Source organism: Diadema antillarum, unplaced genomic scaffold (assembly GCF_040938485.1).
Source record: "Diadema antillarum isolate AM-2024a unplaced genomic scaffold, OU_Dant_1.0 scf00000074, whole genome shotgun sequence".
Taxonomy (NCBI): domain Eukaryota; kingdom Metazoa; phylum Echinodermata; class Echinoidea; order Diadematoida; family Diadematidae; genus Diadema; species Diadema antillarum.
Genome location: NW_027270963.1, coordinates 3900689 through 3926500, shown reverse-complemented (window position 1 = coordinate 3926500; position 25812 = coordinate 3900689). Strand labels below are relative to the sequence as shown.

The window sequence follows — 25812 nt, the reverse complement described above, 5'->3', positions numbered from 1 at the left end:
TAAAATGGAGGTCCCTTGTATGAGGGAGTCACTGGTACTCATACAACTAAAAGATCCCACTTCACTCATCGCAAAGAGCAGGGTGCTAACCCGGTGAAGTGGTCCACCCACATACCCACAGCAGAAAACAGGCAGACGCTGTCGTCCTCTCGTGGTTCACCCCAGGTGACTAGCAGTAGTCAGCAAATGGTATTAATTTGTATCAACTTGGCACACTGTGCCATATACGAAGAAGTCTGATCAAACAAACCGCAGTGCATCACATGAACATTTTCAGGAACAAAAGGAAATCTCACATGTACACACTCCTTTAGCTTTAACATTCGTTCCCCTTACTCTCCTTCTACATGCTGCGATAAAGTAAACCCCAAGCCTCACTCACTCCTTTGCTTTATTCTTTTATGCTCTGCACTTAATTATCAAATGGTCTTGCAAGCAAAAAGCGGCAAGGTTATACTCGGTAACCTCCAGAGTGCTCAATCTCTTACAAAATTCCCCACCCAGCGAGTGAAGCGCAGGTAGGACAGAGTCCATTTTACCACTATTGCACAGACGTATGTCAACTCTACGGGCCCACAGTGGACAGCTAGAAGTAGGAGTCGTACAGGGAGCCACGGCACAGAACATTTTGTGCTTTTCACAGTGAACACTTATGTGAGTGTGCGCCCCATATATATTTAAAGAGAGGGGTCATTCCTGTGCTTGCTTTGTTTTTGTTTTGTTTGGCATTTACATTGCACAAAGTTATTTATTTTATCATTAAAAGCTGCAAACACACACATCAGCAGCAGGTAGATGGAGGTAGCTGGTAGGAACAGCACAATGGGCATTATATCGGATTGTTAAAAGTGTGCAAGTACATAATCAAGACATATCAAATATATCAATACGCATGATGCCACCATAATCAAACCCCCCCTTCCCCCCCCCCCAAAAAAAAAAAAGATCATCTTCTCTTACCTTTCGTTTGCATCACACAACCCTCTTCCTTATAACTTCCTCATAAAGAGGAATGTTATACTATCAAAAATTTGTGAGAAGATATCTCTGGCAGTATTAGAGACATGATGTACATAAATCAGGCAGAGAATTCAATTGATGATTATCTGTGATAAGTTGTGTTTTGTTGTTGTGGGGGGGGGGGGGGTTATCTTTTTTCTTTTGACATTAGAGTTTACTTTCACACAAATTGTGTGTCCATATCATATTGACTGCCTGGGGCCACCTCTGTGTTTGGAAGTCGTACAGGTCACACTACATGTGTTATGTTGCCCACTTGTACTGTCCCTACAACCCCCAGAATCCATTGCACACACTGAAATAGCTATGACACATGCACACGAGCACTCTGTGTTAACACCTGCAGTTCCACAAGTGACATCACACTATCCCTTTATACACCCACAATCTCATTTCAACCTTTAACCTCATTTAATTCATTGACTGTCACAGAAAAAAACAACAACGACTACAATCTTCTTGGAAAGGGTGGCATGTGCTTTAAGAAAACCCATGTGTCAAAATTGGGCAAATCACATGTCAAATGACTTTTTCCAAATAGTATGATCATATAATGCATACACTTTCACTAATCAGTGTTGATTTAATGGCACCTGAAAGTTGGTAGAGTACAATTAATCAAACTCCAGCCAAAAAAAAAAAAAAATTCTGTTACAACTAGCCATGCTTTCCACTGTTTGAAACCTTGGCCACAAATATACTAAATTCATATGTAAATAAATGGAAAAGAAAGGGATTTTACTGGAAAGTTCATCTTTGAAACACACCTGGACTGCCTGCATGGAGGCACAATATTTAAGACAGACCTACACTGTAATTTGATCAGATGATTCACATCTTTCTTTGTTGTTGTTTTTTTTTTCTCTTTCTCTCTCATTTGAGTGACTTTCACAAGCAATAAATGGGTGATATATGCTGTGGTATTCTTAACAACAAGAATACACAAGTTGACAAGAGTCTTTGGGGATGACACGACAGCCTGAAGAGAAGAATAGAATTTAAAAAAAAGAAAAAAAGAAAGGAGAAAGATAGTATGTGAAGTAAGTACAGAGGGACGGGAAAAGGGTGGCCGGGCCAGGAGTTGGATGGCACGGTAAAGTAGTGGTGGTTGGTGGTGGTGGTAGGGGGCAGGGGGGTGATGCAGCTAGCTATTATCCGACGACCCTTCTTGGCCGTTGCTCTCCTCCGACCGATTCTCCTCCTCCTCCTTCTTCTGGAGCCGGGACTTGACGTCGCCCAGTCCCAGCTTGCGCATGTGCCTGACGACCGCCGTGGCATTGAAGGCTTGCTGCAGACAGCCAAATCAAGAATGGAAAGAGAAAAGACACAATAAAAGAAAAAAAAATGAATAAGTAATGACAGCAAAAATTATGAAAAAAACTTTGATAATAGTGCTGTAACAATACTACTGCTATTGCTTTTAATGAGAATAAAAATGAGAGTAATAAATGTAATATATCATCATTAACATTACCAATCATTCATACCATAAGATACTTCTATCACTTTTGCCAACAGTATACCCCTCCCTATCTCTAACATTAATTCTCTACCATTTTTACTGCTGTCAGAGAGGGCTTTGCCATCACTTATAACAGTTACGCCATTGCCAGGGACTTCTCTTTACACTAAGTCATCAGGGACACCAGGGTGTGTGTGTGTGTTGGGGGGGGGGGAGGTAGGGAGGAATTAAGATTGGAAAAAAAAAACCCTCTGCCACCCCCTTGGGCAGAGGCATAAGAGTCATATTTATGGATGCAAATAAACACTGAACATCTAGCTGAACCCAAGATGCAGGTTCAGTGTGAAAAAAAAAAAATATTGAAAGAAAAAACAAAAAAACTAATAACTATTATTGATGGTAAAGAAAAAATTCTCCCTCATTTTGCATCCCTTGGCGATTTATGCAAGACAAGGCAGTTTGTTTTTCAAAAGTAAATGCAAAATTGTTACGTGGTTTACAGTAAATCCTTCAAATGTCAGGTGTAACTTTTCTTGCCCTTTCATTGTCCATCAAACTACACCGAAAGGATAGCCATGTGTGGACTGAAGCAGAGATAAGAGAAAATGTGACCATCTGCAATGTTTGGCAGTATTTTTGTGATGTCTGGTTGCATAAATTCTCCCGCAAAGCACCACTCGAAAGCAGAAATGTTTTTTGTGACTGTATGGGATAGACAGTACCAGGGGGAGTGATTTCGTGAGCCTATCTCCAGACGACGACGACGACGACGCCATGCATCACGCGAACGCAGCGGGGTGGGACATGGTTGCAAGACACGACATAACATAGCCACATATCATGCACACTTCGGGAATACTCCGCGCCTCTTTATAGTGGGGCTTTAGAAGCGGATTTATCAATTCATCCTCCCTCGCAAAGAGCCCTTTGGGCTCTACTAGAAGTGTGTCCCTCTCCCCGCTGCTTCTCTGGGGAACACTGCGTGGGCCCTGTGGTGGCACTTGCCGCCGAGGTTAAACAAAAAATTATATTAACAAATCCAGTGTCACAGATGTATTGGACCTGTCAGTTATGGATGGCTGAGGGAACGATATCCACCCACTTGGGGCCACTAAGAAATGGGTCATCCCTGGTGTAGGTATACATGTAATGGCTACGATAGCTGTTTTTATTTTCTGGTATATTGGGGTTTGGGTTGTTTGTTTTTTTCTCTTTTAGGTACTCTGTTACATCCATATACTGGTCCCCTCTCAACCCCACCCCAATCAGCTATTACACAAGGAAATTGTACTAGCTTTGTGTAGGTGGACTACAAGTTACAAACAGCTCCCTCCTACCCCCCACCCCATCTAAATTTTTCCTTCTTAGAGATAAAGGTCATCAACATCACAACACAAAATTAGGTCCTCAAGCTGGAGCTGGAAGTGGATGAGTATTTTCATACAAAAATACACTAGTTTTGAAAATATATATTAAGCGTTATTTGCGATAAAAAGCCTTCACAAGATAGAGAGTGGAGTTTTGGCCATTGCATTAATCAAATAAGTAGCATATAAGTTTTTGCATGTGTGTTCACTGACCACAACAAAAATACATTGATGTTGTCAGATAACTGCACATAGTACAAGGATCATCATTAACACACTGTAGACTGTTCATCTTTTTCCACAAACAAAAATTGCATCTTGCTCAAGGCCCCACATTCTTTAAGCCATTGCTTACTGGGAATCCTCCTCCATGGAACTTTGTTCGCTAGTTCAATATTTTTTTGCATTTTCATCTACATGTCAAACAATGTCGACTTCCATTCATTTTTCAAATGCAACTATGGTTCAAACTGGGGAAATGCTGCATTACATTTGTCCACACAGAAACAACAATTTGAAGCTAAGACATCCAGCATTCCTCATACAAAAGTCAACTCGTTATGCTGCCCTATAATAAAAGATAAACTGCAATCAGTGCATGTGCACATCCGTTGTCCAGAAGCTATGTAGATTGCTAGTAGGGATCGCTTTCTCAGTGACTAAATGCAGTTGGCTTTGATAATTTTCTTTTTTTATAAATCTTAAACATTGAGATGCTTGCCAAAGTTGACTACTGACCTGTGAACTCTGGATAAAAGCATTGATTTTGTTTTTCCAAATCCCAGAAAGGGCTGGAAATAACGAAGCACCAAATAAGGACAGTTTAAATTGATTCAATCATTGTTAAAGCTATAGACTTCACTGTCAGGGCACTTTTTGCCAATTTAGACACAAGAACATAGCTAGGTCTGTAAATACCTGATGAACTTTGTATTTTCAAGTCAAGCCTTTTATCCAGGAAGAAGAGAGAGAGAAAAAAAAAAGAAGGATATGACAAAGGAGATGGTGAAGGAGATGATGATGGATAAAGGGAAGGGGAAATTAAAAGAAAAAAAGAAGAGAAGAAAGAGAGAGAGAAGGAACAGAAAATGATGATGAAAGAGAGAAATAGAAAGAGGCAGAATGAGGCAGAAGAAGATAAAAAAAAGAAGAGAAGAAGAGAAAGGAAAAACAGAAAAAGGAGAAACAGAAAATGATGATGAAAGAAAGGATTTAAAGAGAGATAGGATGTGGAACAAGATTAAAAAAGAAGAGAAGAAAAAGAAGAAACAGAAAATGATGATGAAAGAGAAAAAGTGGGATAAAGGAGATGATGTGAAAGATGAAAAACAAAAGAACAAACAGGGAGGAGAACGGGATGAGTGAAACAGAGGATGAAGGAGAAGTACTGTATACGCCGAATATTTCGCGAGGTTTTTATTTTCGTGAATTTTGCAAGTCAGCTGCTATTCGCGAAATTAAAAACACACAAAAATATTGACTCTAATGCCGCTATGAATGTGACGTATGCGTATACATTTCTCCGTTCAGTACAGAACTCAACGACTGCGAATTTAACCACTCGCAAAATTGTCGGGAAGTCCTGATTCGCGAAAATTTAGACTCGCGAAATATATGGGGTATACAGTAGTTGTTATTGGGGTGTCAACAATATGAATTGCCTTAATCCCCTATCCAGCTTCAAAAGATATAAATTCTGCGGATCATAACTGTTTACCGGTAGAAAATTCTTCACACTCTTTTTGTCTCCCATCAAAATCCCCTGCTTGTTTTCATCCAGCGCGGATATCGTCCCCCAAACTAGCTATTACTCCACTCGCCAAGGGGAGTGCAGGAATGAATATTGATGAAACAATAATCGTGGGGCATCCGGCATTTCAATTCCATCCTGCAATACATCACATGATATGGCATAAGATAAACTGGATCCTTATCCCACGATCCATCACATAAGCAGTAAATAGATCTGCACTTGAGAAAGACAGATGACAGCAAAAAGGAGTTGGACATATCCTGAAAATTTCTGACAGTGTGATTTTTTTTATTATCTCAAATGAGATCCAGTCCTCACATTCCATCTGCAGGGTTTGATGAATGACATGACCTTTGACCTGCAACTTTTTCTAGTCTTGGTGCAATAACTGCACTCAACCCATCTTTCAGCATCCGCCAATTTTTGACTGGAAACCCAGATTAAAGATTCCATTATCCACTAATTCTTCTGGGAGAAGAACTCCCGCACAAGAGTGATGATATGAACAAGCAACAGGTTGTAAACAATGATGACAGCACGGAAGGGCCACTCTGAATGGAATTATGAACACTACAGGAATAAAAGAACCAAGGAGGTGGGAAGAAAGATTGTAATGAAAGGAAGTGAAGAAGGGAAATAAAGTCTAGCAGGGGAAGACCAATATTCCATTTCGCAGTATCACAAGTTTTTTCAAACATATCACTTCCATTGCGTTACAGAAAAAGAAATATTACACATCCCATGCAAGCAAAGATAAGATAATTACTCTTTATCAATCAGGTTTAATGAACTGCAATGATATTGAAGTTTTAGCATAAAGCAAAACAACTATTTTGTATTCGTCCAAGTTTCCATTCCCTACATTGGTGATACACTTATGTATCTAGCCCATGTTGTCCATGGAAAGTTTCTGCATTCTACACACACTTTTGCTGGTGCATGTCATCAGAAATGCATGGAAATATGCATGACAAAGCAACTAGAACCAAAATTTGGTAAATGTTTCTTGTAACCAGGTGTGGTCAATGTAATCTGTGCTTGTTTTTTGTTTCTAAATGTAGCATCTATCTATTTGTCTATCCATCTATCCATATATTTATTGATCTGTATAAACAGATAAATACATAGATAGAAACAGGAAGGGATTGAGAAAGACGGACAGAGAAAAAGAAGATTTGGAAGCAGTTTTGGAAGCCATTTACGCACGGAATTTGCAATGACTTTCCTGGGATATTTCTGGGCCTACACCACCTCAACCCTTGAGACAGCATTACCAAAGGTATGCCACAGGTTTTTTGTAACATCATACTCTGTGTGGTGTTTCATGCACATTTTGCTAGCAGCTAAGTGTGCCCCGGTACGGTTTTGTTCCTCATTCTCATCGGAAAGAAGGGGGAGGGGGAGGCTCCTGAGGGGAATAGGAAGGCGTGGGACTGCAGAAAGGGGCCGTGGGCGGAACTCTAGGAGGTGATGATGAGAGTGCAAGGCCAGGGGGATGTGTACACATGTTGACGGAGCCCTTGTTTGCCGTGGCCTGACTGGACGTCTTTCCCGATTACAGTTTTAAATGTCTGCATGGCAACCTACCAATAGAGCAAGGATGGGGGGGGGGGGGGGGGGGGGAGGCGGTGGGAGGCAGCCTCGGGTGTGTGTGTGTGTGTGAGTGTGTGTATGTGGTGTTGGGGGATGGATAAGAATGGTCTTCCAAAGTTGGAGATGATGGAGTAGGTGGTGGAAAGAGCTTCAAGATGGGACTCTGATGAAGACATAATTGTATTTACACATGAGACTTTAAAAAAAAAAGGAGAAAAACACCACCAAACCACCTGAAACTTAATTTTCTACCAAGTCCAGACACTGTATTGGTGGTTCTGAAAATCCACATTGATCAATAGTTTTTTTTTCCACCTTAGGGTATGGAGGAAATGCATCAATCTTTTTTTTTCTGTACTTATATATGTGTATCTACTGCTGTACCTTAATGTTCTATGGATAACATCCCCCCCTCCACAAAAAAAATACAAAAACAACTACAAAATCATACATACACAAAAACAAACAAACATTCAATAACTGTTTGGGTATTATGAGGTGTGACTATGTTATGTCTTTGGTTCAATATTGGGGCAAATGCTTCTTCTGTCATTTCTCAGTTAGCTGTGCAGAGAGAACTTTCTGCACCAATCCACTCTTCACCCTACCTTCCATTTTGTCTTGGCAAAGTTTTTCTTGATGTTCTCACTGACGGATGAGTGGATGTTCTTCGTCAGTGCAGCATTTCCTGATATCCTGTACAGATGACAGAGAATCGAGGGAGAGAAAGAAAGATAGTCATGATGTCAAATACCATATGTCTAACGGTGGTGGATCTAGGCAGGGGCGCACTGGGTGCACACCCCCTCTTTATTTTTTGTTAAAACAAAAGAAATAAAAAGAAAAGGGGGCACGCGCCCCCCTTTAATTTTGGAAAGCCCCCCCTTTACGGAATTCCTGGATCCGTCCCTGTCTAAGCAGTCACTACTATTGTATTTTAAACATTCACCACCTTCCTAACAGAAGGGTTTGTGTCTTCAGTATGCTGGCCTACATTCTGATACGTCGCTATAGACGAATCCAACTTCAGAGCACTGTAACTTATGGCAGCCATAACTGGGGGGGGGGGGGGAGGGGGCTTCCAAAGAAGAACAAAAGCACTTTCAATGGGTTATGCGATGAGCCATGAGGTGCATTGCTATGTCAGTGCGTAAATTATCTCTTGTTAGACATACTTGAAGCACCCAGTTAGAAATTATTATTAAAAAAAAAACAGCACCCAAACCAAATAGGTCTATACTCATGTAGACATGATGGTATTGGTAGATCTGCCATCAATACATGAATACAGACATACAATTTTCCACTTAATTATCCTCACTCTCACAATGTTCTGTTTATTCATATCTGATCATGCACCGTAAACACCTGAAATTGCACAAATACTTCATGACCTGCTTTATTTACACACAGGGCTTACAGACCAACGATTCATGAACCATAAATACTGGTAACATATTATGGGTATAATTTCTGTTTCTACCTGAGAAAATTGAAATTTATTTCATAGTAATTCAATAAATAATAAATAAAATCATGTCAAGATATCATGCACTGCTGATATTTAAGTAGCTGTCAAGTTCTATGATTGAAAAAAAAAGAAAACTAGAAACAATGTGCACTCTTTGCTCAGATCAAGTATTTCAATGCAGCTGCTAGTACATAAAGATATATTTTTAATGTAACCTCATGAAGTGGCAATGTGGGTACAAGAGCATGCATTCCTGTTAACTTTCAGAGAATAATTTCAAGACAAGATCCTGTATGCAAAATTCACACTGAATCTTTACGATACCATACGCGTTAAGGCAATAATGCTACAGGCAACACGCAAACGGTAAAATAAGGTAACAGCAGTATGAGTTGATGATTGATTTTCATTTGGCAACAGGTAGGGTCAAATCCACTCCGCTGCCAGCATCTGTGATTAAATGCAAGCTCTGGAGGTTAAGAATCTATCTGCTTCACGACAATCAATCTTGGCCTGCAAAAAAAGACGGGTAAGAAGCAGAGAGCTATGTGGGGAAAAATTGCCAAACAGAGAAATCTGAGCAATGAATAGAAACAATTAATAAAGGCTGGATATCTTTTTAATACATGGCAAAGAGAAAGAACGCTATTTGCCACCTCCTTTCCTTCAGTATCCACGGTGACATAACACTTTCTCTTTGGAAAACACGCTGCTGGCCTGCATGTTGTCGTTGTTTTTTTAATACTCCATACGGCAACTCAAGATGAAGGGCTTACAAGATACAGGAAAAAACATGGTTGGACAATTCTGCTCCAAATAGCTCATCTTATTCGTAGGTCAAGAATCTAACCTTTTCTGCGTTTCAGTGACACAACCCCACTGTTCTTCAAGCACAAATAGAAAGAAATAAAACACATAGTGAAGAAGAAAAACAACAAGAAATATCACCTCTGTCAATCAAATTGATGGTGTGCGCACAGGCAATACAGTCTTTACCTTTGATGTTCTATACTATCACACACTGCACCGACTGTACTGTCACATTACCTAAAGCCCTGTTTTACCAGACCTTACCACAACAACGTTCAGATCGAGAACAAAATTCCTCGTCTCCGGCAATAAAACTCGCAGCTAGGTGAGAGTGAGGAGTTAACAGACAAATATCAACTAGAAATGTCGCTACAGTGACTGGTTATACCCCCGCCAAACAACATTTCATAAGCTTTGCTCAAAACAACATTTCATAAGCTTTGGTCAAAAAACTGAGGAAGTAGTCAAATCCGCAAGATCTTTCCTTGATCTTCTGCCATTAATATGCCGTTACCATGGCAACTTACTTTCGGGTACTGTCGAAAAATGCGTCTTGCACATCTACAACCAAAGGCACACATCTGTACCAAGTTTCATGGAAATTGGGCAAAAACTGAGGAAGTAGTTTGCAACACAAAATTTTCCATCATTTTGGCTCATAATATGTGAGCTGTTACCATGGCAACATACTTTTTGTCACTGTCAAGAAATGTGTCATGCTGACCTATATCCTAAGACAAACATTCAATATGAATTCCATGAGAATTGGAAGAACACTGATGAAGCAGTTTTGCCATGAAGCATTTTGCCCTATATTTTACCAATAACATGCCGTTACCATGGCAATGCACTTTTTGCCACTGCGGAAATATGTGTCTTGCACATTAACATATTCAGATGAACATCTGTACCTAATTTCATAAAAATTTATCAAAAACTGTGGGAGGAGTTCGCGACGCAAGATTTGTACCCATTTTTGCCCATAATATGCCATTACCATGGCAACGTACTTTTGGGTACTGTCAAAAAATACGTCTTGCACATCTACAACCCAAGGCACACATCTGTGCCAAGTTTTATGGGAATCGGTTGAAAACTGAGGAAGTAGTTCGCGACGCAAGATTTGCAACGGACCGACCGCCCGACCGACCGCCCGACCGACCGCCCGACCGACCGCCCGACCGACCGCCCGACTGCCCGACCGACCGCCCGACCGACCGCCCGACCGCCCGCCCGACCGCCCGACCGTCCGCTGATTCCTATACACCCCCTTCAAACTTCGTTTGGCGGGGGTATAAAAACCTTCTCTGGGTAGGTTTCTACAAAGGGTGTGTGTTCACTGATGCCACTACCCCTGCCCACCGGCCAGCGCCACCTGCTGTTCTAGATTGTGCACATCTTGTTAGTAAACAGAACATTGTTACGATAGTAACAATCCATGCCAATGATTGGCACGCAGCATGTCAATCATTCTCTGTCTGCAATGTTGCGCACGCATGTTGAGTACATCAGAGGAATGTTACTGCAGTTGCTTTCTAACACTACACAGAAGGGTTGTCGGGGTAATGTCGCTGTAATGTCAGGGTAATATTGCAGGAATTACATTACCCTAACTGGCTAGGGTAGAATTTGACAAAAGTTACCGCAACAAGGTTCGAGCAACATTTTGCAGGGACCGTTTTCACAGGCAGGGTTTTAAAAAGAAAAGAAAAAAGATTACCTAGACACTACAGGACATTGTTACGATAACTCCAGTTTGAAAGGCTCTGTTAAAACGGGGCTAAAGAATCCTACTGGAAAACAAAGCATTTCTGTCACTGACACACTACCCCTCTCAGCACCACTTCATCAAGATGCCATTCATATCTTACACCTTGCAGTTGCCCAAGGTATCAGAAGACTTAGGGCACACATCTGAAGTTATTTGGAAGACTGCCATTTTTCAGATAGGAAACATATTGCCCCTTGGGTGACATATATCTCAATCGGCATATATTAGACATACACCTTAACTCAATTTTGAATATCAAGAATGTTGATTTGAGTTTAAAAACAGAATCATTCATCCAATCCAAAACAATGTTTTTCATTATGTAATATCAACACTGATGTTACTTGGCATAACTTTTGTGAAAATGTTGCAAAAATCAATTAGATTTTTTTGTTCTAAAAAACCCCCACATGATTTTGAGATACGAGGTCTTGTCACCCACGTGACATGATGCACTGAGCAATAACAGGAATACATTGTACTTTATAGTGCAAATATGGGAAATGTCTTGTCACCGGTGTATGACAAGACATTCTACTTTGAAAGTTATTCAGACAGTATATCTGCAGGATTTGGGGGCAACAGGAAGATCTATTGATGCTTAACATTTTCTCCTCTAAGTGGGGCACAATCAGTGAGGTAGTGCCTTTTCCGCTGGGTTATCTCCATCACAAATTCAGGTGGGGCACCCTACTGTAGGAGCAAAGCCTCTGATAGTTTAAGAGTGCGTTTATCAACTTACTTCCGGGGAAAAAAAAAATCAGGTTTCCAAAGGACTTTCAGGGAGTTTAGGGCAGTTGATAAATGCAAAGCTGTTTTGATAATGGAGTTAGAAATGCATTTCAGAAACACCGCAAAAAGTGCAATCACAAATATGTTTGAGCCAGAACATGTTTTAGAAGAGTTTATAAACGCGAAGTCATTTTGGAACACATTTACAGCTGGGACCTGTCCATGCCAACCACTTCCAACCACACATCTCTGCTCCTCGGGTTAAACTGTGCAATGAATTGTACAGTGACAAGGCCCCCAAATCAACTCATGATAGAGATGATAAACGCAACAACTTGAGAAACGCAATCCAAAAGGCATTTACAAGCAGGTTTTGATGGTGGGTTTTGAAACATGTTTCAAACATGGGAAAGTTGATAAAATGCAGCCCACAATGCCCTTGCCATATATATACATGTATGCAATGAATGAATGCATCCTGTGTCTGACCTGTAGATGCACCCCCTCCATGGCGAGGATCTGGAGCAGGCTAATGTAAGCAAATTGGTGTTTACGCAATGTGAGTTTTGCATGGATAACGGCCACGGACTGCCCTGGAGGCCGGAGTGATACATGGCCGATATCCTAGCTTGTCTTGTCAGCATCAGCATATGCATCTTGTCTGGACCGGTTGGGGGTTCATTTGGAAGTGGAGATGACAAGGAGGATGTACAGGGGAGGGGGCTGATGAAGATGAGGGGAGGGGACTGATGAGGATGGGGGGGGGGGGGGGGTGGTGGTGGGAATTGGAAGAAGTTTGCAGGATAGGAAGGGGACTCACAACATTGATCACGTGGGGGAGGGGGGCATGAGGAGGTGGGTATAGGGTTGGGAGCAAAGCTGGTTAGGATGAAGAGGAGAAGAGGGTGGTATGGAGTGGAGACAAGGAAGTACAGGGATGGACAGTGACGGAATACTCCTTTTCAGAGAGGGAAGGGAACGAGCACGATTGTGTGGTAAGGTCATCGGGATGAGGTTCAAGGTAGGTATATGGGGATACAGGGTTTAGTGATGGGGCACAGGATGGTGATGGGCTACAGGATAGGGGTAGGGTACGGGGTTGGGGTGAGATAGCCTACAGGTTGGGGGTGAGATATAGGTTTGGAATTGGATATAGGGTAGGGATGGAGCACAGGGCAAGAATGGGACATAGAATAGGGGAGGGATACAGGATGGTTATGGATACCGGTACCGAGTAGGGATGGGATGCACGATAGGGGTGAGGTATAGACTGGGGATGAGGTACATAAGTACTACAGGCTATAGGGATAAAGTACAGCATAGGAATGGGGCACAGGGTAGGAACGGCATACAAGATAGGAGTAGGGTACAGGAACAGGGTTTGGATGGGTGCGATAGGGATAGGGCTGAGATGGGGTACAGACTAGGAATTGTGTATACCTAATAGGATTGAAAATAGACAACATACCTATCAAAAAAAATACCAGTAAATGAATAAATAAGGCTTACAGGCACACATGGTGCATTCCAAAATGAGAACACAGATCTAACCCAAAGTACGACTCAAATCCATCATGAATTATGATTAAGAAAGAAAGAAAAAACACAAATCGTTGATTGAATCTTGTTCTACGATACAAAGATGAATCAGCACAAAAATGCTGCACCAAAGTAGTTGTTGCTTTTTCTCGACTGAACACTTGTTAGTTCGCACCTGCAAAACTTCTTTATTCACACAAATAAACCAAAATGCGATTCCGAGTCTGACAATGGTCCCTCACTGCGCGCTGGCTTAGTTCCATGCATAAGAGCAGGTATTGTGCAAATACAGTGCTCTCTTGATATTTGGGGACAAAAATAAAGAGAGGGGGATGGGGGGGGGGGGGGATACAACAAATAATGTTGACTCTCTGAAATGAGTAGGCGGAGAGAAGGCAGAGAGCCATCTTTAATTAAATGCGTCTGGCTGCCTACGCAGTGCTAGGTTTCGTGGGGAAAGCAGGAGGCATCAATTCACACCACACATCGAGGGGCCTCGCCGGGCTGGGGAAGAGGAGAATGTATATCCACGAATACATGTTTTGGGGGCAAACTGGCGGGTAGACGTGGGGGTAAGGCACCACAATATTTGTCTCGATAATCTGAAGTATTTCACCCCGCTAGATCTTTCATCAGCTGTAACTCTATGTACTGAAATACACTCACATCAAGGACATATCACACACACATACACGCAAAACTTGTCCAATGCAACATATCGATTTTCAGAACCTTTTATACTTCAGGCTACGAGAATCTATCCAAATTTGACTTCTGCATTAGAACTTCCAGTGGTGAGCAATTCTCAACTGCAAGAGAAACCAGCAAAGCTCCTCAATTTATTCATTAGTTAATAGTCTGCAGTAATTGTAGAAAGCTTTATTTTATTCCCCGTTCCTTTTGCTTAGATTGTACCGCTTGAATGGCGCACATATCACTTGATTAGTCTCTTGGTGACGCAGAAACAATTGTTTTTGTACGTGTGTTTTAGTCTTATTTCCCACTACAACACTTTTGAGAAAATATCACCTGTTCTGGTAGAATAAACAAAATACTCCCACCACGACCACCACCATCAATAAAATCAGATGTACAAGAGTCATTCTCATGAGAAACTTTGATACTAACCAGGTCTCAATATACAATTAGTTATAACCCTTTTGGTGCATAATCCATATATCATCCATAGGACTACTCACAATCAACAAAATGTCCCATGGATTAGAAAGGGAAGGGGGGTGGATAAGGTGCAGGAAGGTAGGGGTGGGGGAAGGAATGGGGAAGGAGTAGGGCCTCGTGGTAATACCAGCCCCACCCCCTCAATCTTTTTTTTTCTCTTTCTCTCTTTCTAGATCTCCCTCCTCCATGATAAAACATCACAGGGGATTGGTCCACTTTCGGAAGTGTGACATTATTACAGGGCCAAACGCACTCTGCCTCCGTTCGAGACTAATCTAATCAAGATAGCAGCTGACTCCCAGTCCACCACTCGTCCATTTCTCACCTCGGCTCTTCCCGTATGCTAACGCAACATCTCCGAGAATTGACGGGGAAGAGAGAGATCGAGAGGAACTGCTGTCAGCGCGCTGGAAGGTGAATCCGGTGGCAGCCGAGGGGTTAAGAGACCACTTCGCTATCTTGAAATCGGGTACGGCTCTTACGTTACCCCTGCATGCCCCCGAACATCTTTATCCTCCTAACCTATTTCCCGTATAACAGGTTGACTCTGCCCTAACTGATTATGCTGATGAAGGACGGAGGAAAAAAAAGAATGGATGAGAAAAAAAATGGTAAAGAGAGAGATGAAGACATGAAGAGTGTCAAGGAGACCAAATTATGGAATGGCAGAAAAAAATGTTAATGAGGAAGATGGGGTGAGTGGTTCTCACATTGAGAGGAGATGCCCCCCCAATTTTTCCTGTCTACGATGTTGATGTTTCTGTCATGGCCCCCTCACTTTGATTTCTGGTGTGAACAGCTCCTACACTCTTCTTTCTTGTTGTTGTTGTTGAAAGTAAATCATATGATCTGCATTCATTCAAATGGAGTAGCTCTCGTGTTACACACACGTCAAAAATTGTTCCAATTTTGTCATCTGTTAATGGCACACAAAAATGATATATTTCTGCAGAAAAATGTCTGGACTCGATGGGAGTGTAAAATAAAAATATTGCACACTATCTTTCTAATAGATCTGCATAAAAACATGATTCTAACATTTAAAAGACTCGAACTCATGGGGAAATACTATGCAGCTGGAATTTCATTGGAAATATTACATGCTGATGTACCTTATTGCGTACAACTCATTTTGTTTTAGAACACATAAGACATCTCCACAGATGCAGTTTGTATATATGCATTTATGTACGGACATATCTGGATAGATAGATAAATAGATAGATGGATGGATGGATGGATGAATAGATAGATAGAAAGATAGAGAAAAAAAAATGTACAATGTATATACATATAATATGTATGTAAATATATGAACCAACTGTCTCCCGTCACAAATGATTTTAAATCTATTTCCATTTACAGCCCTGGGTTAGACAATTGCTTTCAGAATTCATGGTCGATGAAGGAAGACTAATTGCTAACAGCTGACGTTTCCCCGCAATTTGCTTTAATACGCTTTAATTAATGCACGTAACGTTAGATGTGAGCCCAAGGGAGAAACGAACGCCAGCAGCGACTGCGTGCACCTTGAGAAAGTGAAGAGGCTGGCCACAGCACTCGCACATTTCCTGTATGATTGCAAACCTTGTTTCTCAAATGTCAGATGAGCCGCTCACGAGAGCTGACAAACATACTTTATACCCACAGCGAGAGTCAGCAATATTCCTCCGCCCTTGCTAAAAGTGCATTGTACCAACTCTTTATTGCATTTTTATGGAGCAATGTTCCATGACTAGAAACCTCTCCCCGATCACCCCCTCTAAAAAAAAAAAAAAAATGCACATAAAAATAATTAACTCTCTTCAGTCTGGAGCAATTTTGCAAGGCAATTTATTATCTAAAGACATTAACTGGTACACAATTCACTGCTGACTAACAAGAATTCCCTTGTGTGACTAGATCTTTAATTATGTATGTGAAGCATAGCTATTTGTGTGTGTGTGTGTGTGTGTGTGTGTGTGTGTGTGTGTGTGTGTGTGTGTGTGTGTGTGTGTGTTTGTGTGTGTGTGTGCATGTATGTCTGTGTTTGTGTTTGTGTTGTATGGACACATCTATGGCTGACTAAGTTTCATCTTACCAACATGAATACTTTCTGTCACACATTTTACCTATTTTACTAGCGAATGAAGAAAAAAATATTATCATGTATATATGTAAACAATTCTATGATAGATGTGTCTATAGCTTAATGCTGCATATGTTTCATGACAATCTTCCGGCTCTCAACAACGCTGAGGACAAGAATTGCATTGGCAACACTGTCTCAACTGTCAAATGAACAAGCTGTCATTCTCTCTTGCCGTGACATGACATTCGCTCCTGCAACAGTTGCTCCAGTCTTATTTTCTCCAAGGAATTAGGGTTAGAGTTATGGTTGTGATGGGGTTTTAGGCTTAGTTTGATGTGAGGATTAGGATTATACGGTTATGTTTATGGGTAGAATTTATGTTTGGCTTAGCATGCAGATACTTCATGGGAGCAACTGTCACAGGAGCAAATGTAAATGCTTGACTCAAAAACAGACTTGACTCTCAAACAATACATGCACCCATAAAAAAAAAAAAAATGTCAATTTCGCTCTCCCCATAAACCCCCTCCCCCTCCAGCATGCTCCACTTACAGCGTTCGGTCAAAATTCTCTCTGTCTGTTTGAAGTTTGACCTTCTTTGTCCTAATGGCAGGCAAGAAATAAAGATGCAGGCCATTACGCCCGGCAGCGGCAAAGCTATTAGAAGACGAAACAAACTCTATTCGGGTCGCACTGGGAGAGTATATGGCATATTCAATCATCAGGAGATATTTTTTTTTTCATCATTATTTTCTCGATTGACCACAGAGGAGGAGGGACATATATCTGCAGCAACATACCTACTGAGCATTACATACTGCTCTTTTATTGGGGCTCTTCACCATCGCTAAAATACATCCGGGATTAGTCCTCATGAAAATGCACTCATCTACATATGAAGGGTTTGTTTGCAAAAACCGATAAGTCCATTTTTGAAGATTTTGAAGTACGATCTCTGTCATAAAGTACAAAATAATACCTTTTAAATGATATATTGGTCACTACATATAAAGGTATATTTTTGAAGTTATGGTCAAAAGAAGCAAAAATTTTCTCATTATTCTCTTTATTTTTCTTGACCTTTAATCGCAAATATCTCCATTTGGCAAATATGGACTTATCGGTTTTTGCAAACAAACTCTTCATATATGCACAAGTGTTGCCTTTCCTCATAAAATTACAATACCCCGAAGACAGCATAGCTATGATGATATTGGTTGGATGCATGAACACCTTGCAGCAATGGCCTTTGCTATGTGCTGATAAAAAAAAAAAAACTATATTCATCAACCATTTAAAAAGAAAATATACATATTGTTGCGACAGCACTTGCAGTAAACAGTTTGACAGCATGCACTTTATGACCACAACTTCACTGCTGTGTCCATTCTGGTTTCTGTGACTTTACACCATTGTGGTATTCATTTACTGAAATTTTCGCGATGTTTTTTTTTTTCTTGTGAATTTTGTGAATTGCCTTTCAACCACAAAAATAACAATGTGTGAATATAAAAAACACACAAAAACAACAATGAGCAAAAAAAAAAAAAGAAAGAAAGAAAGAAAGAAAGAAAATAGAAGCCATGCCAGGGCTGGATGACATGCAAATAGTAACTATATACTGTATGTCCAGCACGTTGCATGGGCCATGACAGCAAAGAAGTGTTATCACTATCAACATGCTAGTACAAGTACTTTGAATGCAGAATATGCACTACTTGTTTATGTACACGGAATCACAAAGTTAAAAAAAAAATGGTTCCAATTATTGTTGCTTATTACTCATTTATTTGTATGGATTTCTTTGTATTAAAAAAAAATTACTAGGCCCTTGCAACCACAAAATTAACAACAATCAAAAATTTCCTACAAGTAGCAATTCGTGAAAATATCTGGACATGAACATTTCGGGCTCATTCAGTATGTTTTGTTTGATCTCCTTCTATGTGGAGTGACGAATTCATAACTGCTACCACTGACATATCAACATCTGGGATATGCTTGTATTGGCACAAATTAATTCCTGAATCAGGGTGTTGTGTATAACTCTCCTATAAATATTCAGACATGCTGAGATATTGAAATTTTCACAAGGTCTCCCCAGCAGAATCAGCAAGATTAGACAGAGCTGGAAGAAAATATGTTTGAGAACAGGCTGGTGGTATAATTCTGAAGCACAAAACTTACCATGGGTGTGCAATGGACTCCTCACAGGTATATCTGCTGTTGGGGTCGACATCCATTAAATGCCTGATGAAATCCTTGGCTATAAGGGCACAAAATGGAAGAGAAAATTAGAAAGAGACATAGATAAATTAATAATTTTTGCATTTTCCAATCTGGTTATTTTTCATCAGCATTATAGACATAAAATAAAATCAATTGATTTTGGGGAAAAAGAATATGATACATTTCTAAGAATATTCATCTTTTATTTGACCAAAAGAAGACATTAAGAAAAACAAATGTGACAGTCAGATTTTCAAAAGAAAGAAAGAAAAAATATAAATATGAGTTTCATCCCAAAGAAAAGAATGCATATCTCTTGACCACAGAGAAGACATTAAGAAACACAAAAATGTAACAATAATAATTCATTCAAAAAAAACCATCAAAGTTTCACTAATCAAACTTTACATCTATTTTACATTTGTGATAATTACATAAGATTTTATGAAAGAAAATCACCAGATTTTCACTTGTCATTCACAAACTTAAAATCTAATTATATCAGTGATAATTACATGATGTCCATTATGACCATATCATACTGGCAGCATACTGTGGTAAGTATATTTTCTTTGTCTACTTGATGATGGCAGACCAATGAAATACAAAACTAAATGGGCTTCATTTTAGCTTCCTAATTACTGACACAGAAACAACTTCAGATGGCCAATCTGACAAAGAGACACTCTCTATTGAAATATTTCTGACGAAGGAAATGTGGGGGACAGGTTGTATTCAACTTCCTCAATCCAAATCCTCTCTGAATTCTGATCTATACTTTACTTCACCGTCAGAACATGTCGCAACAGTCCTACTACATAGGCATTCCAGTACCACAGTGCGCCATGCTCTTCGAAGTAAGAGCTCTGAAGTGTGTGAGATTAACATGTGGCATGCAAGTAAGAAACCTGCTGAATTGGAACGGTGTTGCCCATGTGTGTAGGTATGTACTATTGAGTATCAAAGAGTTACTAGATAATAGACATTATAGATTAGAAGCAACATTATATGTTGTTCTGTTAGATATGATTCATCTCTATGGAGTGCAAGAAGCCTGCCTGGTGTGAATCGAGTCATTGTTGTCAAAATCTCTATCGTATGTATGTCTCATGGAACATTAACAGGTGTGTTGCTAGTTGCTAGCAGGTGGGGCAAGGTAAGGGGGAGGAGTTTCTAGGATTTCCGGTTTGGGGGGGGGGGGGGGGGACAGAGGAGAAAAGTGGCAAGCCACACAGCTCAAGGGCTCGATCCTACACTACACATATCTCAGCCCCCACCTCAGGCGGTTTGCATCTCTCGTAAGGCTCATGTGACGGAGCCGCAGTCAGCCACCTCAGCGTTTGATTGATTGCTGGCCCCTACAGCCGGCAGTCTTGGGGGACTGTCCCTTACCCTCATCAAAAATGCATGTGCGGTACTGTGCACGAGGTAACCTTACACAAGATGCATTCAATTTTCTGTTAACCTCCTGGACACTGACACTTGTACATGGAAGACAATGCACTTAAATACACACCTACACACAGAGAGATAGATAGACAGACAGACAGACAGAAAGACAGAAAAACAGACAGACAGACAGACAGACAGAGAGACAGACAGATGAGGGGGGGGATGGATGCTGTTTTATTCTCTCAGTTTGAGATGATTGACCACAATAATTTCCAAATTCAGGAAATTAGGTGTGCTGACACTTAATAGGTGAGTGTCAGAATTCATGTGAAGTGTGCGCCAGAAATATTTGTGTGCACAGGGCCTTCAGTGCATTACTTCCAGATAGTGCTTCGATTAATTTCTCTAATATCACAGGGGATAGTTTATATGCGAGAAAAAATGAATCGATACACAATTGCTTGCCTCCTAGACTAAGGTTTGACAAGATAATGTTGGAAGTCAACATAAAAAATGTCCACCAACAATAACGATGTGGCTAAGTCCCTTAGACCCACATCTGTTGTATGCAAAACTCATACGTTGACACATAGTATGCCTTGATCCACTAATGAAAAAAAATCCCAAAATATAAGAAAATGATGTAGAAAATTACTTGTTGATTCATGGACTTAAATACACTGGAATAACATACTTGGTTTGATCTAGCAGTGGTGTTGCAGGGCATTGGGATTTTTTCACAAAAATGTTGGACAGTTGTTGAAATGAAATTAAAGTGTGTTGCATCACTAAACAGTTGTTATCATGGGGCTTCTGTATGGTTGATTTTGTGAGTTTGTAGGGAGCAAAAATGTGAAAAAAAAGGTGGCTTCAAAAACTTCTTGTTTGCCCGATTCAGGCAAGCATTTTCCTCATTGTTCCAAAACACTTGCCCAACTTTGATTTTCACTTGCCCTGGGCAATCAAGCAAGGGATTTGCTTTTGGCTCTGGCAGCAAACCTTCAGGCATATCTCTTTGTCCATAGCACACTGTTTTTTTTTACTGTATAATACACTTCTGATTCTCTAGAAAATTAAACACTGTACGGGAAGGTGTTTGAATACTGTGCTGTCATTAACTCAAAAGAAATATTAGCCTTCTTCACTTTCTCTCTCTCCCTCCAAGAAAAAAAGGGGGGTTGTTTTACTATCTTTGTTGGGACTTCATCCTCAAAAAGCTTCACGATGGAGACAGCCTGTCAAGTGTAGATTTAATCTGCCCAAGTTTTTTTTTTTGAGAGGAGGCAATGTGAGTGTCTCCTCGTTCCATCTGATGAAGTGTTGACATTCGGGTACACATTTAAGCTTCATACATGCACCTGTCAGCCGGTGTAAACCATACACCAAGGGGCGGGGCTGGGCATGGGGTAAGCCTGTCGGACTGTAACAGTGTGGAGATTAACTGCGATTTATCAAGACAGACGATCGGGCCTGTGGCACCGAACGGGCTTTGCTGCCACGGCAACAGAATGCAATCCACCGGAGCTGGGCTATTTCCCCGCTTTATTACTCCACGCCACAACTGGGTCCTTCTCTGCCATAAATATCTCATGCTCACTGATGTGGATCGATAGATGAATGATTGTCGATCTGTGATCAAATCAAGGATTCTCAATGCACCTTACAAACAAATTATCATGCACAAGTGAAGTGAGAACTTTCCATGACGTCAAAACATGAGCGCTCTTTTCTATCCATCAAATAAATAAAATCCAATAAAATGCCCGGTCTTACTTTACTCCTCAGCAACTAACATATTCACATCAGCATTAGATAACACAAGATTTGATACAGGTTTTACTGCAAAGGCAATGATTAATGAGGAGAAATCACAGCTTCCTTCCAATATCTTAGACATATTGCAGTATTGCATGAAGCAAGTATGCTGTTTGACAAATTCAAATGTTAACAAACAAATATACTGTAACACTCATCATATAAGATTCAAAAGACTCTTAAGATAGGACAAAAACCAACTGTAAAACACCCCCATTTGACAAACAAAAACAACAAAAAGGGGGTTGTAACATGAAATTTGATAGAGTCCTGTAAACAATGATAAATAAAAAATAATGGATTCGAAGGCATGTGTTATTTCACTGATCTACAAAATTATCTGACTGGAAGGGGAACTACTGATCTGAAAACCTATTTTTCTTACAGGCATATATCTTCATGGGTGGGTTAAAACACATCCTCATGAAAAAAGAAAACTTCAGATATAAATAGCATGCATGCATGGGTCTGTGAAAGATTCCTGTCTTCTCTTGACACCCCCCCCCCCCCCCCCCTTCGAAAGAAATGGACAGAATTCAATAAGCTGCAATTTGCTTTCCACTCAAAATTCTGGAAATAGGTCAATGTTGATCTCTGTCATCTTATCCCATCCCCCACCACAGCTTCATCACCCCCCCCCCCCCTCCTTCTCTTCGCAAAGCCAAACACATCACATGAATTCAATCGGGCATGAACGGCCGTCAATCGCATCCAAACAAATTTGACGCCCAGATGTATACCCAGACTGCTGGTCTGAAAGGTCAGGCAGAGCGGCCAGGAGCAGCCTGCAACCACCTCTGTACGGTGTTGGAGGAGAGGGGGATGGATGATGTGATGGGGGTTGCTAGGATGCGGTAAGGGACCATCCTCATCAAGAACTGCATCCCTCCAGAGATAGGATGGCATCTTTCTTTCTCCTCCAACAGGTTTTGATTAGTTGGCACAGGAGATGTGCTTTGGTAAACGACAGTCTTTTTTTCTTTCTTCTCACTCTTTCTTTATGTATTCTTCATAAACATATTTGAAAGGAAAGGGGGTTGGGATAAATTGAAATGAATTGGAGCATGTGGCAAATGTTGGAAACCTGCTTTCAGGTGTGGGATTCAATCTTCTAAGGTAAGCCACTTAGTCTGGCTGGGTTTTCGTAGACTGCACTCAGTACTTTACACCATACTGTAAGAGAAGCATTCTGGTGCATGAGGAAATGTGCACAACAGCCACATTACTGCATGATAGTCACATCAGTGCACAAATATATCCAATGTCATTATCTCTTTTTCTCTTTATTACGTAAATGATAATAGAAGAATATATTCTAAACTTGCTCTGATAGGATGAAGATGGAGACAAATTATTCAAAAATATTTCTTTTAGAGCTTTGCAATTAAAGTAATGCCGGTTTCCTCACTGTGGAAGTTCCTAACGCAATTTTCCAACCAACATGGAAAATTATGTCCAATTACCTGGCATGATGATTATTGCTGCAAGAGTAAAAAGCCAGCAAGCTTCCCTCAGTGATGCATGTAAAGGACAAGCTGATTTTGCTTTTACATGCATTTTTTTCCCTGGACACCTGCCCGAGTATACCAGGGACTGACTTATTAGTCTTCAATGGGTTAAGGACTGCACAGAGTAAATCACTGGCACTTTCCATCAAAACCTGGTATTCACATGGGAGCTGACTCCGTTTTCTTATCATTCCATATCATCAGATTAATGTAAATTGTCAGCACATGACACTGCCTTTCATCGGAGGATTGCCGTTGCCATGGAGATCGTCTCCCTGGAGACAACCCAGCTGCCCAAGTTCGCTTCCCTCCCCACTCCTCATCCTTGCCATCAGAGGCGGGAATTTAAATGTATCAACTAGGTACAGAATAACAGCTATCAGTCGGAATCATGTCACTGTCAACTGTGCAGTCACTACATTCAAAAATACAGTGACTTAAAGGGAGGCGTGGTGCTCTGACTACGCTCACTGAACAATCTGCGATGCTGGAAACTACAGATTTGAGGAGGAAGGAGGGGGGGGGTATCATTTTGTGAGGGCTGCAACCTGTACTGTCTATAGTGAAAGGCTTTGGTGCACTGGAACTTATGCAACCGCTCTGAAAACTTTGAAACCCTGATAAGTCTTCCAGCCTTGCTGTGATTTATTTCTAACTGCTTGAATATTCTATTTCATATTCATCCACCTGTTCCCTGCAGCGGATACGCACATAGAACCTTTCTGGTTTCCTATAAATTGCTCCGTGCAATATCCTCAATTGTGTCATTACACACACACACACACACACACACACACTGCTATGATATCCCAAAGCACTGATATAGAGATCCTTAGAGAATTTCCACTATTTCTTTTCTTGATGTCCATTAGTTGATTATTGTTGACGCACTCTTGCAGGACTGAGCTAGAATTGCTGCAGGGTAATATATTTGCATGTTTATATGTGTTGAGCACGGCATCAATTCATCACGAACGGTTTAGTTCATAGGGACACATGAATCACTCTCTCAAGACATTGCAGTCTCTTGCCTCTGAGGAAGACATCCAAGTTTGGATCTGAGACTGAAGTATGCATATAACACATCAACTGTCACATAAACACAAAAATTACCTGTAACACTTTCTGATATTGATGTTTCAATGATAAATTTCAGTGATCGTTGTAGAATTGTGGCCTTGAAGTCTCAAGAAAAGCATGATATATGCAAAGCTCTCTCTCATCATAACCATAGCAATGGTCTCCCTCTCTCTTGTCTATCTCCCTCTCTTATATTTCTCTCTCTTCTCTCTTATCTACTTTCTCTCTCCTACTTATCTATCTTTCTCTCTCCTTATCTATCTCTTCTCTCTTATCTATCTCACGCTCTTATTTCTCTCTCTTACCTCTCTCTTCTCTCTTATCTACTTTATCTCTGTCTCTTATCTCTCTCTTCTCTCTTATCTACTTTATCTCTATCTCTTATCTCTCTCTTCTCTCTTATCTACTTTATCTCAGTCTCTTATCTCTCTCTTCTCTCTTATCTACTTTATCTCTGTCTCTTATCTCTCTCTTCTCTCTTATCTACTTTATCTCTGTCTCTTATCTCTCTCTTCTCTCTTATCTACTTTATCTCTGTCTCTTATCTCTCTCTTCTCTCTTATCTACTTTATCTCTATCTCTTATCTCTCCCTTCTCTCTTATCTACTTTATCTCTGTCTCTTATCTCTCTCTTCTCTCTTATCTACTTTATCTCTATCTCTTATCTCTCTCTTCTCTCTTACCTACTTTATCTCTAAATCTTATCTATCTCTTTCTCTCTTAATATCTATCTCTTTGCTCTTATCTATCTCTCTCTTATCTCTATCTCTCTCTGTTATCTCTCTATCTCTCTCTCTTATCTCTATCTCTTTCTCTCAGAACCTCTTCCTCCTCCCCCTGTCTGTCCATCTGCCTGTCTGCCTCTCGGTCCTTCATGAAAAGTGCAATGTCTTATTGTGTCCAAATTGGAATCAAAACTGCTCAAACACGTCCCGGCCGGACGGGACGAAAATAAACAACTATCGCAGGCCTCCCATTGATGGATTGGCAGGCCGTTTCTCTGATGACATCATCATCACT

At 40.6% G+C, this 25812-nt stretch overlaps 1 protein-coding gene across 1 annotated transcript in view; it reads right to left on the bottom strand.

Moving 5' to 3' along the window:
• Positions 1–1881: 1881 nt before the first annotated feature.
• The window catches only part of LOC139717319 (calcium/calmodulin-dependent protein kinase type 1D-like), a 157839-nt gene continuing 133908 nt past the window's right edge, over positions 1882–25812 (bottom strand). The window contains exons 7-9 of the mRNA XM_071628816.1: positions 18956–19034; positions 7804–7891; positions 1882–2308 (exon numbers count right to left, since the gene is read on the bottom strand). Coding sequence (XP_071484917.1) covers positions 2165–2308; positions 7804–7891; positions 18956–19034 — 311 coding nt within the window. The 3' untranslated portion in view covers positions 1882–2164. The remainder of the gene's footprint in view (positions 2309–7803; positions 7892–18955; positions 19035–25812) is intronic.